Here is a 13680-nt window from a genome sequence, read left to right on the forward strand (position 1 = left end):
GCAGCCTGCGCCAGGCCTCACCACCCACAGGGGGAAGGATTTCTGCCTTGGATCTAACCCAGACCCACCCTCCATTAGCTCAAAGCCGTCACCCCGTGTCCTGTCGCAAGCTGAAGCAGCCGTTGCTGCACCCACCCCAGGCAGCAGACACCCCAACAGGGCTGGGGCTGCGCCTTCCCCCCCTGCAGGGGGTCCCTGGGTTGGTGCCACGCGAGGCCAAGCAGGGGCAGGGCTGGGGTCTCCCTGCCCCTCTCCCAGCTCCAGCCTTTGGTCAGCCCCCGCAAGCGAATAAATAAAAAGAAGGAAGAGGACAGAGGCAGTTACTACTCTATCCCTTTTTATTGTCTTTAATCTATGTTGTAAAAAGATCCAGTATCACATAACAGCCACTGAAGTATCCCAATATCACACTAGTTCTGAACCATTTAGACAATAGCTTAGTCTTTTTTTTCTTTTTTTTTTTCTTTTTTTTTTTAAACCTGCTGGAAGGGAAAAAACCATACTGCCCATTATACAGGCCAAAAGAAACAAACACTGGTCAAATAATAGTGACAACCTCAAGCAAGTGAAATGAAGATGAAAAGTTTCGAGTGAACACAGGCTGCAGGACTCCGACCGCCTGCGGGAGCCCGGCGGCTCCAGGAGGGCAGAGGCGGCCCCGAGCCCCCGCCACCCCCTGCCCTTGTGCTTCTCGCCCACAGCCGCTGGAGCCGTGGGGCTCCCGCACCCCCCCCTGCTCCACTCCCTCAGATGGCAGGGGCCACAGCTCCGTTAATTAAAGCCCATGACGAGTAAATTAAATCTTAGTAGAGAACAAGTGGCAGAACCAAAAGGTGGCCCCAGCAGCAGGCAGCCCCGGGCCCCAGCGCGGCCGGGACGCTGCGGGGCAGGGACCCCCTTCGCCATCGTCCACACCTGCAGGAGCTCAGCCCCCTCCTCCCCCAGCGGAGCACAGCAGCGTGCCCAGCTGGGGCGCTCACCTCGCCTTGATTTCCAGATACAAAGAGCATAAGAAATGGTGAATAAAAACAAATAATCCCAGGCCCTGTGACTGCCTTTTGCTCAGCTGCTGGGCACAGCAGTAGCAGCACCTCCCTCCAGCACCACGCCGCGCGCCCGCCCCCGTGGGCGCAACCCCTCGGCTCCCCCAGCGCCCGCACAGCGCGTGCATTACTCGTTCCTCCGTGGCACGGTCCTGCCTGAGGTCTCACATGCGTTACGAACGTTAACGAAGCCTCACAACAGCCCTGTGAGGTAGGTCACTGTCTTCAATTGACAGGGGATCCAAGGCAAAGCTGGGATTAAACTCCAGACCTCCCATTTAATGCTGCGCCTGTCGCAATCCTCCTTCCACAGAAATATGGTCCCTGTTCATAGAAAACAAAGAATTTTGTGCCTATGCTCCTGGCCTCCTGCAGGAGAAAGCGCTCACAGGCAGACTGGCATCTACAATCGCGTCCTGTGTTGCACGAGTTACAGGGATCCGGCCTCCTTGACGTAGGGAGAACAAGAAATAATAAAAAAAGAAAATAATAACAACGCAAGAAGACAAAGAGTACAGGCAGATTAGGAACAACGAGTCACATCTCACACTCATAACGCCACGACTGCGCTCGCGCCGTGGGGCGGCAGGGCCCCGCTGTGAGGCTCGGGTCCCGCGTGGAGCGTCGCCTCCGGCACCTTCGGGGCTTCCTCCCCTCCGACGTCCTTGGGGCGCGCGGTGCGGGGAGGGGTACGATGACAGAAATCACCACCCTGCGCCAGAGCCGCTGGATCCACGCTGTGCCCGGCCCCGGCCCCCGGAGCAGGCACAGGCGGGCCGAGACATCCGTCCTCCTCTTGAGCCCGGAGTAGCTCTCGAACCAGAGCTGCTCCTGCCCGGCCCTGTGGGGATGGGGCGGAGGACGGCACGCAGCAGCCGTGTCCTTGCTTTCCAGTTCAGGGACTGACGCTGTTGGAGCGGAGGAGGTGGGGGGGGGTCCACGAAGCTCCCGTCAGGGTCCATCGGCGCTCGCAGTCCGTCCCAGGCGGTACGGCGCTGGTTCTTCCTACACGGTGACCATGCACGGAGCCGACAGCAGGAGATTCAGACAACATTAATCTTCTAGGATGGAGAGAGATGACTTCACAAGGGATAAATAGAACTTTATTTAAATAAACATTTGTGAACATCTTTATACAAATTACAAGTCCCCACACAATCCTCCAGCTCTGCCTAAGCGCCAAAGCTGCCAGGAGGGCCTTTGAGCAGATCCACCAGGATGTCGAGCAGCTGGCTGTGCTGGTGGTGCAGGTCCCCGGGGATGGCTGCCATCTCATAGCACAGGCACGTCTCCACCATCTTGGAGAGCGATACGCGGAAATCACGCAGGAGGCGGATGGTGTAGGAGTCTCCCTCCAGCACCAGGAGGTCGCTGTCTGTCAGGGAGACTGTTGCTCGCCAGCCATCATCTTAGTGGGGAGAAGAGAGCGGGTGAGAAGCAGGAACGGGGACGGGCTGTTCTGGTGCTGTCCGCTCAGCCCGCTCCACCAGGGGCGGCGCAGGTCCACCCCGCGCTCATTTTAGCCCCGTCTGGGGGATTTATCTGGCCAAAGCGTTCCCACAAAAGCCTGGCAGTGCTCTGACCCACCGCAGCAGGAACTTTCCCCCGCTTCCCACGGCTGACGGCCGACGGCACAGCGTGTCTGCGCTCTAGGGCTAAGCCCAACTGCAGCAGCACCCAAACCCCAGGGGCTAAAGCAACACATCCACGGGAGGAAGGGCTCGCTCCTCCCCACACGCCAGTCTCCTTCCCAGTCGTGGCTGAAGAGCAGCCCGACGCCTCGCTCCCCCAGGGGTGAGCCTCCAGGCAAAGCTTGCTCAGCCTGCCTTTGGCTCGGTTACCTTGCCGCCCCGCAGAGCTACTGCCAAGAGCAGCTCACGAATCACTGCGCTTGTGGCCCCGGGACAGCACCACCCAATTCCAAAGCAAGAGGCTCAAAAAGAAGCAGGGTGAGAGAGCTGGCCAAGAAGGCAGAGCTGCTACAACAGCGGAGACCAGGGGTAGCCAACTCGCAGCCCCTCCAGCTGCGGTCCTCGGGGAGGAACAGGGTGCCTGGGGCGGCGGCAGCAGCGCGAGGAGGTGCGGGCGTTAGCCCCGCAGCAGCCGCAGCACTCACCTCGGACGTGGATGTCTGTGTCAGTCATGAGCAGCACGGCCAGCGGGTGGACCTGCGAGGAGTCCCGCACAAACACGCCGCCGTTGGACTTCACCGCCATGAAGTACGTGAGCCAGCGGCTGTACAGCTTGGATGCCTCCCTGCAGGGGGGAACAGCTGCGTCAGGCGCGGACCGAGACGTGTCGCGCTCTGGTGCCGGCACACGAGCCTGAGGCGCTGCTGGGGTCCTCGGCGCAGCCCGCCGGTGCTGGGGAGCCAAGCGCATGGTGTCACCGCCCCCCTGTTCGCACACGGGGACCCCTCACCTGTTGATCGTTGACTTGTGGAGCAGAACGGTGCCAGCCTTTGTCCGGTAGGCGTAGCTGTTGGGTTTGAACTTCCCTTGGCGGGTCACTTTGCCTTGTCTCACCTGAAATGAGAGCATCTCAGACAGCCGCACGGTGGGCAGGCACTGCCCACAAGCAGCCAGCCCGAGTTTCCCCACAACTGTCTGTGTGCGTAGGGCAAGCAGGATCCCCACTTCCAGCAGCGCCACGTAGCAGAGCACACATATGGGGCTGGGTAAGCAGACCCACAAGTCACCAAGCACCGTGCGAGGGGCAGCAAACAGGAAGAGAAGGATATGACCCGGGTGGTTCCCAAGAACCACAGCACGGAGCCGCGCAGGCTGTGCTGGCCGCTCCTCACAAGGAGGGATCCAGGGACTGCACTGGGCCAGCAGGCAGCAGCACAAGCAGGCAGCCAGCCCAGGGGACACGCTCCCAGGAGCACGAGACTCTTGTCGCTTGGCACCTCCACGCTTCCCTGCGCTACCCACAGCGACCAGCAAGCCCAGGAGAGCGACTGCAGAGCAGGGAGTCGGTACCTGGATGAGGTTAGGGTAGAGCCCAGCCATGAGCACTCCCTTGACCAGTTCCTCCTCTTCGCTGTACTGGTTACATACGGACGAGGGCATGGTGCAGTCCGACGGGGATGACACCAGGAAGGCTTCGTAGAGGTTCTCAGAGAACTGCTTGACAAGGCCTGTGGGGAGGAGGTGGCACCGGCGAATCACCCTCTCCGTCACCCCACCGTGAAGCGACCTCGGCAGGGCAGCACCGGCTCCAGCCTCGGGGGCAAAGCCTCAGCACCAGGACAGGAGGAGACCTTTCCTGCCTGGGGCCTCCCCAGGGCTGTATCTGCACTCCCGAGAGCCAGCAGCAGAACTCGCACCCGCCCCAGGATTCGTCTGCCCGCCCCCCCCCACTCCTGCACCGTGCCCTTCCCCAGCGCTCCAGCCTCTTCAGGGGAGGGAAGGGAGAAGCAGGCCTCAGAGACTCACCGTTGATGAAGCGAAGGCTGGGGCCATACAGGTAGTAGTCCTGCAGGTAGTTATCCCTGGCGCGGCTGTCCCTACGCCTCAGCACCTCCTCCCAGCCCGCCACAGCTCTGACAAAGGCGAGGTGATCGCTCCCACTCTCCCGGCTCAGAACAGCCTTGGCCTGGGAGACAGACGCGCGGGTGAGGCGAGCAGCAGCCCCCCTTCTTTACCTGATTTCTGCCTTCCTCCAGGAGGGCTCCTCACCTTGTCCACCTCCGCACGGTTCTGCAGGCTGCTGCTGAAGGGGTCCCGGGTGAGGCAGGAAACGATGACGAGCAGGGGGTGGAGGCAGCGGTAGATGGAGGCCAGGACGATAGCCTTTGCCAGCCGGGGATCCGTGGAGATCTGGGCGAGGCGTTTGCCCAGCGTGGTGAGGGCTTCTCGCTGGTCCAGCACTCCTGCAACAGAGCCGCCCACCAGGGCGTATCCCTCAGCTCCGAGGGGGGCCAAAGGGGCAGCCAGTCGCTTTTGGGAGCTGCCAGGAGAACCTTCCTACCGGGCTGGGAAGATTTGCTGTGACCTGCCGAAGAGGCACACAGCACAGGGGCCTTCCACAAGCACCCAGAACCTCCCACCCCCGGGGGGAAGGACCTGAGACCAAAGAAGGGGCTGGAACAGCCAAACGATGACCAACAACGACCCCAGATGCGGACCCCAGGTCACAGTTTTCCTTCTTTCTCTGTGCCCAACTTTTTTTTTCTTTTTTTTTTTTTTTTTTTAAAAAAATTTGGAAAGTTCTCTCCACTCTTTGAGCAAAGCAGTGCAGAAAATACAACAGCACCGCAACGTGTGCAGTTGGAGAAGTCCCTACCAGCTGCCATCCCTATCAAGGGACAATCCTGCCCACTCCGTCCCGCGGGATCCTGTGCCAACTCTCACTTCCCACGTTCAGACAGCAAACGCGTTTCCATCACGCCCACACCAGGACGCAGCCTTAGCTCACCGATCTCCTGCAGCAAGATCACTGCTTCATCCACAGCTTTGATGTCAGGGCTGTCCAGAGCCTTGGACAGAAATTCAACCGCCTGCAACACACAATGGAGAATGGGGAGTGGGGGGAAGGCACGTTTCCCAGACCAGAGAGCGGGAGAGCCTCCAGGAGCCCACTGCTCTGCCCCACGGCCACAAGTTCCCCTCCTGGTTTGCCTACAGGAAATATGAGCTCAGTCCTCTCCATTTCTGCACAGTGCCTTTTAGACACACTCTGTGATCTAGATAATCTACGTATGTCCTGGTCTTAACTTCACTAGAAAGCAGCGCGTTTAGGAAAGCAAGAACTAGAGTCGGCAGCGTCTTGGATTTTTCCTACTCGTGTTTGTGGTCAAATCTCATCTCTAGAACTGGCACCAGGCAGATCGCATTCTGCTGGCTCAGTCAGATGCAGTCTTGCAGGCGTGTATTGTGCTTACTGTTTTTTCTGGCATGTGGATCTTGGCCTGAACCACCAGGTTCTCCAGTGGGGTGCGTAGGATCTCTGGAACCTGGTAAGTTGGCATCTTGTCCAGGCGGCTGCGAGGGAAGAGGTGATAGGCAAATCCTGACTGGCAGCGGCCAGCACGCCCTCGCCTCTGCACGACGTTTGACTTGGACACCCACACTGTCTCCAGGCAAGACACCTGGAGGAGAAGAATTAGGGGTGAATACTCTCACGGCTATCTGCCCGCTTTAAACGGAGCCTTCCGTCTGGCCCACGGACCTTGGGAACTCCTCAGGACCAATCAGCCACCCTGCTAAAGGGGAAGAGAAACCCTTGCTGTTATCCTGCACCCTGCGGTGCCGTTCTCCAGCAGTGCGGAGGCCTGAGCCGCTCAGCACACGGGTGAGACCTGGATGCCACCTGCTGGACACGGCGCTCACCAGGAGCTCACAGAAGTGCCCTGCTGGGAGCTGCCCGCAGGGCCCGGTCCCAGCCTCCCCGCACCAATCCTGCCGCACGCCAGCACAGACGCTGCAGGGCCTGCTGGGAACCGCCCTGTGAGATGAACTGGGCTAAAAGTGGGCAAATATAAAACGCCTGTTTTAAAACTAGACCTGTTCCAAGGCACGAGTCACCACCTGGCCCTGCGAGATGTTCTAGCACAGGGAAGGGAAGGGGCAGCAGCACACAGCCGGGATCCCTCCCGCCAGGAGCAGCGGTGGCACAGCTGCCTTCAGGCTGTTACGAAAACGTGCTCCCAAGGAGCTTTGTAAGGCCCGATACTGCCAGAAACAGCCTGAGCACTGCACCACCCCCCCTTACGGCTGACTGAAAAGCGCCTAGACAGTGGGGTCAAGATGGCTTCAAAGGAGCAGCACCCAGTAGGTCCAAGCTGCCTTGGTCGGGCAGAAAGAGGCTTACGATGAAGCCACAGGAAAAGGCAGAGAGCAAATGGAAAAGCTACAAACGTTAACGGTGTTAAAGAGAGCTGGGGAGTGAGTGGGGTTTGCCTTCGATTTCTTTGAAGGTACCAGGCTCTGCCTGTTCAGCAGAAGCTGCTGAGAAGCTTGGCAGGGAACGTGCCGAAGGCAAACGCTCTGAGCGATGAGTCACAAACCAGTCCCCAAACAGGGACACAGGGCCAGCGCCCCCGGGGCCGAAAGGGAAGCGACTACCATCCCCTTCAGTGGTTTCCTCAAACGCTGCTCTGAAAACATCCGTGAGGTCTACCACAACCCAAAGGCACTCAGCAGAGGCGAGAAGGCAGCGGTACCTTGGTCTTCAGGTCGTAGCGCTCCTCCTTGTGCGTGCCGCTGTCCACCACGTGGACAATGTCGTTGATGGTGATGGAGGTCTCAGCGATGTTGGTGGCCAGGACGATCTTCCTGACGCCGGGCGGAGGCCGCTGGAAGATGTTTTGCTGGTCCATCATGGGGATGTTAGAGTGCACTACCAGATAAAAACAGAGTCAGTCCTGCCCTGCTTTGCTGTAAAGGCCGAGGTGAGCAAAGATTCGCAGCCCTCCCGTACCATCACCTCCCACTTCCAGAAATGGGGGACAGGGAAGCCACTTGTAATGCCGACAGTCACTGTCAGCAGTTTCCTGCCAGACAGACCTCAGGGAAAAAAGAAGCAAGTGAAATAAAACTTCCACACCACCTCTGAACCTCTCCTACCCCACGGAGGTGAATGGCACCACCAGAATATCTGTGTCCCACTCCCTTCCAGAGTCCAGTTCTGCAGCTTCCCCTGTATAAAAGGCCTCTGGGGCAGGGGAACGGGGTATTCTCAATGCTGTCTGCTCTGACTTTCCAAAAATGATTACTGACAAGAGCCTATAGCTCTTTGATATCATATTTTCCACACTACAGACCAGTGATGCAGAGAAATTCCCAACAACTGCACAGAACAGCAGGGGAGCACAAGAATGTGCAGTTTTCACAAAAAAACACCTGCGTTTTTTAGCAGCTGAGCTGTTCAAAGTCGCACCCCTTCTGACCTTGTTTGACGCTGAATAGGGAGGACTGTTAAAAAACACACAAAGAACCAAACCAACCAACCAACAATCTTTGAAACCTTGCAGGGTAATCCTGGCTCTGGTTTTACGTTTCCCTCCTGGGATGCAGAACATTAAATTCACTAACAGAAGACGAACTATGGAGCGCACCTCCATCGCCCAAAACAAGTCTCACAGAGCTTTTCTATTTAGGCCCAGCACGCAGCTACAGCAAGGCAGAACTCGGCAGTTTCCTCTCGCCTACATCTGCATTGCTGGAGGCAGCCAGGAAGCCAGTTTCTTTAATCACACGCTGGCTTGGATAGCCTCTGCTAGGAGTTCTTTGTGCTTCACATACGCATTTGCATACATCAGAGCACACAAACTTGCTCTGTTATCTGTGTGCAACAGCTGAAGGGGTTCATCAAGTCAATTGGCCTCTCCTCCTGAATCCTGGGGAGAAATCCGGCCCTGCCCCCTCACCTGGTAAGACAAGGTACCGGCTGTTCTGAGACCCCAGCATCTCCAGCAGGCGCTGCTGCACTCCTTTGATTTCCTGCCAGCCAGGGAGGAAGCAGAGGATCCCGCCTGTAACAGAGCAAGAACGCGTAACCTAGCAAGCCAAGAGCTCTTTCCCCGCCGGAGACTCAGGAACCGCAGACAGGACCCCTATTATTTCCAAGCCCACAGCAACCCTTAGCCCGAGAAACCCAAAGGAAAGCAGGGCCAGGGCTGGGATGCCCCCTGCCAGCTGGTCGCTGAGGAAACCTGCGCCCCGCTCATCACGAACCGATGCCAGATGCAGCCGCTGGGGAAGTCAGGCCCAGGGAAACGTGCCCTGCCCGCCTGCTCTGCCTTACCTGCCCCTGTCAGCTCCTCAGGGCAGAAGTTTGAAGTCAAAAGGAAACAAGGCTGGCTGCGTTCTGGGAGTGAATACCTTCGAAAAGCTTTAAAGCGTTTCAAAGCTAGCAGAAGCCATCTGAAAAATCCTGCCTACACAAAAACATCACCTCCCAGGGAAGGATACTTAGTGGGGACCGGTCTCCAGTACAGGAAAGGAACCGGACTGTGCCGCACAAGGCTGCAGACGCTGGTGCACAGACAGTTTCAGCCCAGGAACGGGGTCTCTCAGGACACCGGGACCTTGGGACACACCGACATGGGAATCAGCAACCAACCCGGCCTCCAGACAGCTTCCCGAACTCCAGGAAAGAGGGGTTTGCGTAACTGCCTGGAGCACTGCTCGCCTTAGCCTCTGCCTAAGGCACGAGGACTCATACGTCGCCTTAGCCGAAGACTCAGAATCAGGTCGCGGCAGGCTGAGGCCACTCAGCTCACCGGGAGTTCCAGGCGGCCTTGCAGAACTCAGCACAACGTTTTCTCCACGCAGGGTCTGGGCTCTGCATGTACCATTTTTGCCCCCCAGAAAAAAGGAAAGGGGAAGGGGGAAAAGCAGAACCTACCCGGTTCTCCGTGGGCGTCAATCTGGAGTACGAGGTCGGTGATCAGATCGAGGTCGAGGACGCATTCATCATCTGATTGCTGGATAAAACAGGAAGCACAGTGAGGACAGACAGCTCTGAGACAGGCACTAAGGGGGCTGACTGGGAAAGGTGCCCTCCGAGCTCTGCTGTTTGGAAATGGAGGTGGTCTCACGGGCGTAGTGGCGTGCCTGTCTCAGCCACAGCGATCACTCAGTGGTGGAGTATAAAATTTGTGGTGTTGGGAGAAAAACGGGCAGCGGAGCAACTGCCCTGGCTGCCGGGAGGGCAGAGCTCGGGCTGCCCGAGGAAATCGTCAGAAAGGTCCCTGGGAAACGGCTTTCAAGTGTGCTGGGCCCACGGGGGCTGGTCACTCTTTGAGCCACCTCTTCAGACGCCTTTAACGCCGCCTTGGCCTCTGTCTTTTACGTGTGCTGGGCTGCAGGACCACGACTTGGGGAGCGGTGAGCTCCCAGCTGACTTTGAACTCGCGTGGGATCTGCTGCTGCAACCGGACGTACGCAGATCTCCGGGGCCCCACAGGACTCGTCCCCGGGTACTGAAAGAGCTGGCCGATGTTACTGCAAGACCCTCTGCTATTTCTCAGTGGGAATTTCTTGGGAATCTGGAGAGGTCCCAGCTGACTGGGAGCGTGCCCACGTTGTTCTCACTTTCAGCAAGGGTAAGAAAGACGACCCTGGCAATTACAGGCAGCAAGACCAACACGGGCTCATGAGGACAAGCCGTGCCCTACTAGCCTGATACCCCTTTATGACGAGGTCACCTGCCCAGGGGGTGAAGCCTGTGGGGTTTGGGGATTTTGGCAGACTTTGAGACTGTCTCTCACAGCGTCCTCCTGGACAAAGCGCCCAGCACTGCTGCGGCCACGCCTCAGGTACTGAGCACAGTTTTTTACCTGTTATATTCTGGAGCCCAAAGATACTAGGATGGGTCCAGAGAAGGACAAGAAAGAAGTGAAAGGGCTAGAGGGCATGGCTTACGGGGAGCAGCTGAAGATATTTGGTTTGCTCAGCTTCGAGAGGAGGAGAGCAAGGGGTGACCTCGTGTCCTGCTTTTGGCTGCCGGCGGGGTTCAGCCACGACGCCTCGCTGCTGCCTGCAGCTTCCTCGAGAGGGGGAGCAGAGGAGGAGCTGCTCTCTCCTCGCTGGCGGCAGGATGCATGGGGATGGCTTAGAGCTGTGTCAGGGGAAGTTCAGACTGGATATGAACAAGGGTGGGTGGGCAGGCACTGGAGCAGGCTCCCGGGGGAAGCGGCCACAGCCCCAAGCCGTTGGGTGTTCCAGCAGCTCGCGGACGATGCTCTCAGACACGTTTAAGTCTCAGGGTGCCCTGCGCGCAGGCAGGAGTAGGCCTGACAACCACCACGGGTTCTCTCTCCCAGCTCAGGATATCCTGTGATTGCAGGAGGACACACGCAGATAAATAAGCAGCGACGCAGCAGACAGCAGAAAGGTGCACAGACTTCCAAAGCGTCTTCTGGAGCAAGCAGATGCCTGTTCTTGGATGGCCTCCCCAGGACGAGGAGCCAGGAACCTCAGGAGCCTGGGTTTGGCTCCATCTGGCACCTGCCCTGGTCCCCACTGCTGCCAGTTTCCTCGGCCGAGGAGTGAGAATGCGCGGTCCCTTTCCTGCTCTCCAGACTGGGAAGCTAGCTGACGTTCCTGTACCTCTACTCCACAGCACCTAACGAGTAGCAAGAGTTAAAGTGAAATTCTGGGGGGCAAAACCAGGCCTTCAAATCCACCAGGCACGGAGCAGCAGCTGTCTGTCTCAGCGATTTGGAACGTAAGTCAGGTCAGCTTAAGAAGAGCAGGGGCAAAAAAAAACAGCCAGCCACGAGAGGAACAGGAAGATGGCCCTGAATGCAAGGGGCCTCCCTCAGCAAGTCTGCTGACGATACAAAGCTGGGGGAAGTCCTTGATACAACCAGGTGGTGGCTCAGCCACCGGGAGGAACTTCCACAGGCTGACGGAAACCTCGTGAGGCTAAACAAGGAAAGGTCAACGGGCACAAATAAGATGCAGAAAATTCTGTTTAAGCATAGGAAAAACCTTCGCTGCGAGGGCGCTCAGACACTGAAGAGGCTGCCCGGAGAGGCTGCAAAGTCTCTGTCGTGGAAGACACCCAAAACTTCCTCGTAAGCCTGCTCTGGCTGACCCTGCTCTGAGCTGGGAGGCTGGATCAGAGGAACTGTGGGGGTCCCTGCCAACCCCAACGGTTCTGTGACTCTGTGACCCACTCTGTGACGGTTACCCCCAGCGAACAGCACGCATCTGGGGGGCGCTTACCAGAACAGTTCGGAGCAGTAAGGCTAATTGTAAAAAGAGGACAGCAAGGAATTCAGTCGTGCGAGATAACGAGCACTCGGGGAACACTGCTCCACGTCACCGCCACCCTAACCTCGGACTAGACTTGCACGTTTGTGTACGCACAGGTACGCCGAGCTGTTGGCTTACTCAGGCATAAACAAACTTCCCATTACAGAGGGACAAAAGTAACTTAAATCTGAAGTCCTCTTCATCCATAAATTAATTAAAATACAAGGGATTCTGCTAAGCTGATCTTAGCTCAGGAGGATTGACCTGGCATTAAAGCTGAGCCAACAATGCCCAAGAGCCACAGGAAGAGGGACCGGTTCCAGGCCCTGCAGATACGCCAGAAGCCAGTCCCTGACCCAAGGGGAACAGCTTCAGCGCCGTGCCGCACACCCACCTTTATCTCATAGTGCCGGTGTCGGTGCCTACCGAGCTTGGCCAGGATCTCTTCGAGATAGTACTCCTTCACCGGGTACATGAAGCCCGGCACCTTGACCACGGGGCAGTCCCCAAAGTAATGCGAGAAACGCTGATTGTCTCCCGTGGCGCTCATCAAGACCAGGCGCAGGTCGGGGTTGAGCTTCTGGATGCCCTTGAGCAGGATGAGCAGGAAATCCGTGTTGACGTCTCGCTCGTGGACCTCATCGACCACGACGTGGCTGACGCCCTCCAGGCTGGGGTTGCCCTGCAGCTTGCGCAGCAGGATGCCCACGGTGCAGAAGAGCAGGGCTCCTCCCCGGGCGGGGGGCTTGCTCTCCAGCCGCACCTGGTAGCCCACGTTCTTCCTCATGTTGGGCCCCAGCTCCTGCGCCACGCGCTGGGCGACCGAGATGGCGCTGATCCTCCTGGGCTGGGTGATGACGACGTTGCAGCGGGCGCCGCGTCCCTCCAGGATGTAGTGTTCCAGCAGGAGCTGAGGGATCCGCGTGGTCTTCCCGCAGCCCGTGTCTCCTGCTATTACAACCACGGGGTTCTGCTCGATGGCCGAGAGGATGGTGTCCTTGTGAGGATCCACCGGCAGCGGGTGGCTCTCCTGCCACGAGGATCCTCTCCTTTTCCAGAGGGCCAGGAGGTTCTGGCTAAGGCGCACTTCCTCTGCTTCCAGCATAGGGATGTACGTCTTCCCCGTGATCGCGTCGCTTATCGCGCCCGATTCCTTGCTCAGGTTCATCATGTCATCAGCAATCCGGGGCCTGGATTCCCTGATGTCCACTGGGTACTGGGGGAGACGGAGAAAGGTGTGAGGGACAAGTTCAGCACCAGTCCTCAGAAACGCAAAGAGAAACAAGTGCCTGGAACGGACTCAGCCAGACTGGCTTTGCAGTGGCCACAAAGCTTTATCAAACTCTCCCCAGATTTTAGGTAGCCCACCTCCTTTTTTCAGGTACCCTTCAGACTTTAGGTGGAAGTAATTCTCACTTGAAATAACCTCAACTCAGAAAGCAACTTAGCAGCTCCCTGCATGCTCCCTGCGTCCCCTGAAGTGTGCAGCCTGGTCTAACAGACACAGCAGCGCCAAGGCCTGAGCTGACAGGCCCAGAACAGCACCTTACGCTCCCCGAGTCAGTGGCTGCACTGCCTGCAAGCGCTGCAACAGCCCCTGAAGTCAGCTTTTTGAAACGCTCAAGTTGCACCTCCACCCTCCTTTCCCTCGGGAAGCCCGGACGTGTAACCTGCCCAAAACATGAGTGATCAGCTAAGCCAGAAATACCCAATCCTCATGATCCGATGGGAATAACCAAAAGGAGCAACAGCAGGTCGGGAACTGGCTAGAACAAAAATTGAAGCACTGGCCTGGCTGTTCACAGGATTAGAAGTTCAGTGACAGATCGGTAGCTTCGGGTTCAGCCTCGCTCAGGGCCGCAAAGGCAAGCCTTCCGCACGCGGGAGGCAGACCAAGCTAGCCCTTAATTTGGCCACTCTAACTGGTC

The 13680-nt window shown here is 57.9% G+C and overlaps 1 protein-coding gene across 5 annotated transcripts in view; it reads right to left on the reverse strand.

Annotated features, from left to right (window-relative positions):
• Positions 1–320: 320 nt before the first annotated feature.
• DHX30 (DExH-box helicase 30) overlaps positions 321–13680 on the reverse strand; it is a 35023-nt gene continuing 21663 nt past the window's right edge. For all 5 annotated transcript variants that reach the window (XM_066991032.1, XM_013197993.3, XM_048053346.2 and 2 more), the window contains 12 exons: positions 12147–12968; positions 9396–9474; positions 8416–8520; positions 7210–7385; positions 5929–6135; positions 5463–5544; positions 4724–4917; positions 4481–4640; positions 4025–4182; positions 3465–3568; positions 3160–3299; positions 321–2451 (listed from right to left, as the gene is read on the reverse strand). In XM_066991032.1, the coding sequence (XP_066847133.1) occupies positions 2216–2451; positions 3160–3299; positions 3465–3568; positions 4025–4182; positions 4481–4640; positions 4724–4917; positions 5463–5544; positions 5929–6135; positions 7210–7385; positions 8416–8520; positions 9396–9474; positions 12147–12968 (2463 nt within the window). In that variant the 3' untranslated portion in view covers positions 321–2215. The remainder of the gene's footprint in view (positions 2452–3159; positions 3300–3464; positions 3569–4024; positions 4183–4480; positions 4641–4723; positions 4918–5462; positions 5545–5928; positions 6136–7209; positions 7386–8415; positions 8521–9395; positions 9475–12146; positions 12969–13680) is intronic.

This window comes from Anser cygnoides, chromosome 2 (genome assembly GCF_040182565.1).
Source record: "Anser cygnoides isolate HZ-2024a breed goose chromosome 2, Taihu_goose_T2T_genome, whole genome shotgun sequence".
Lineage (NCBI taxonomy): Eukaryota > Metazoa > Chordata > Aves > Anseriformes > Anatidae > Anser > Anser cygnoides.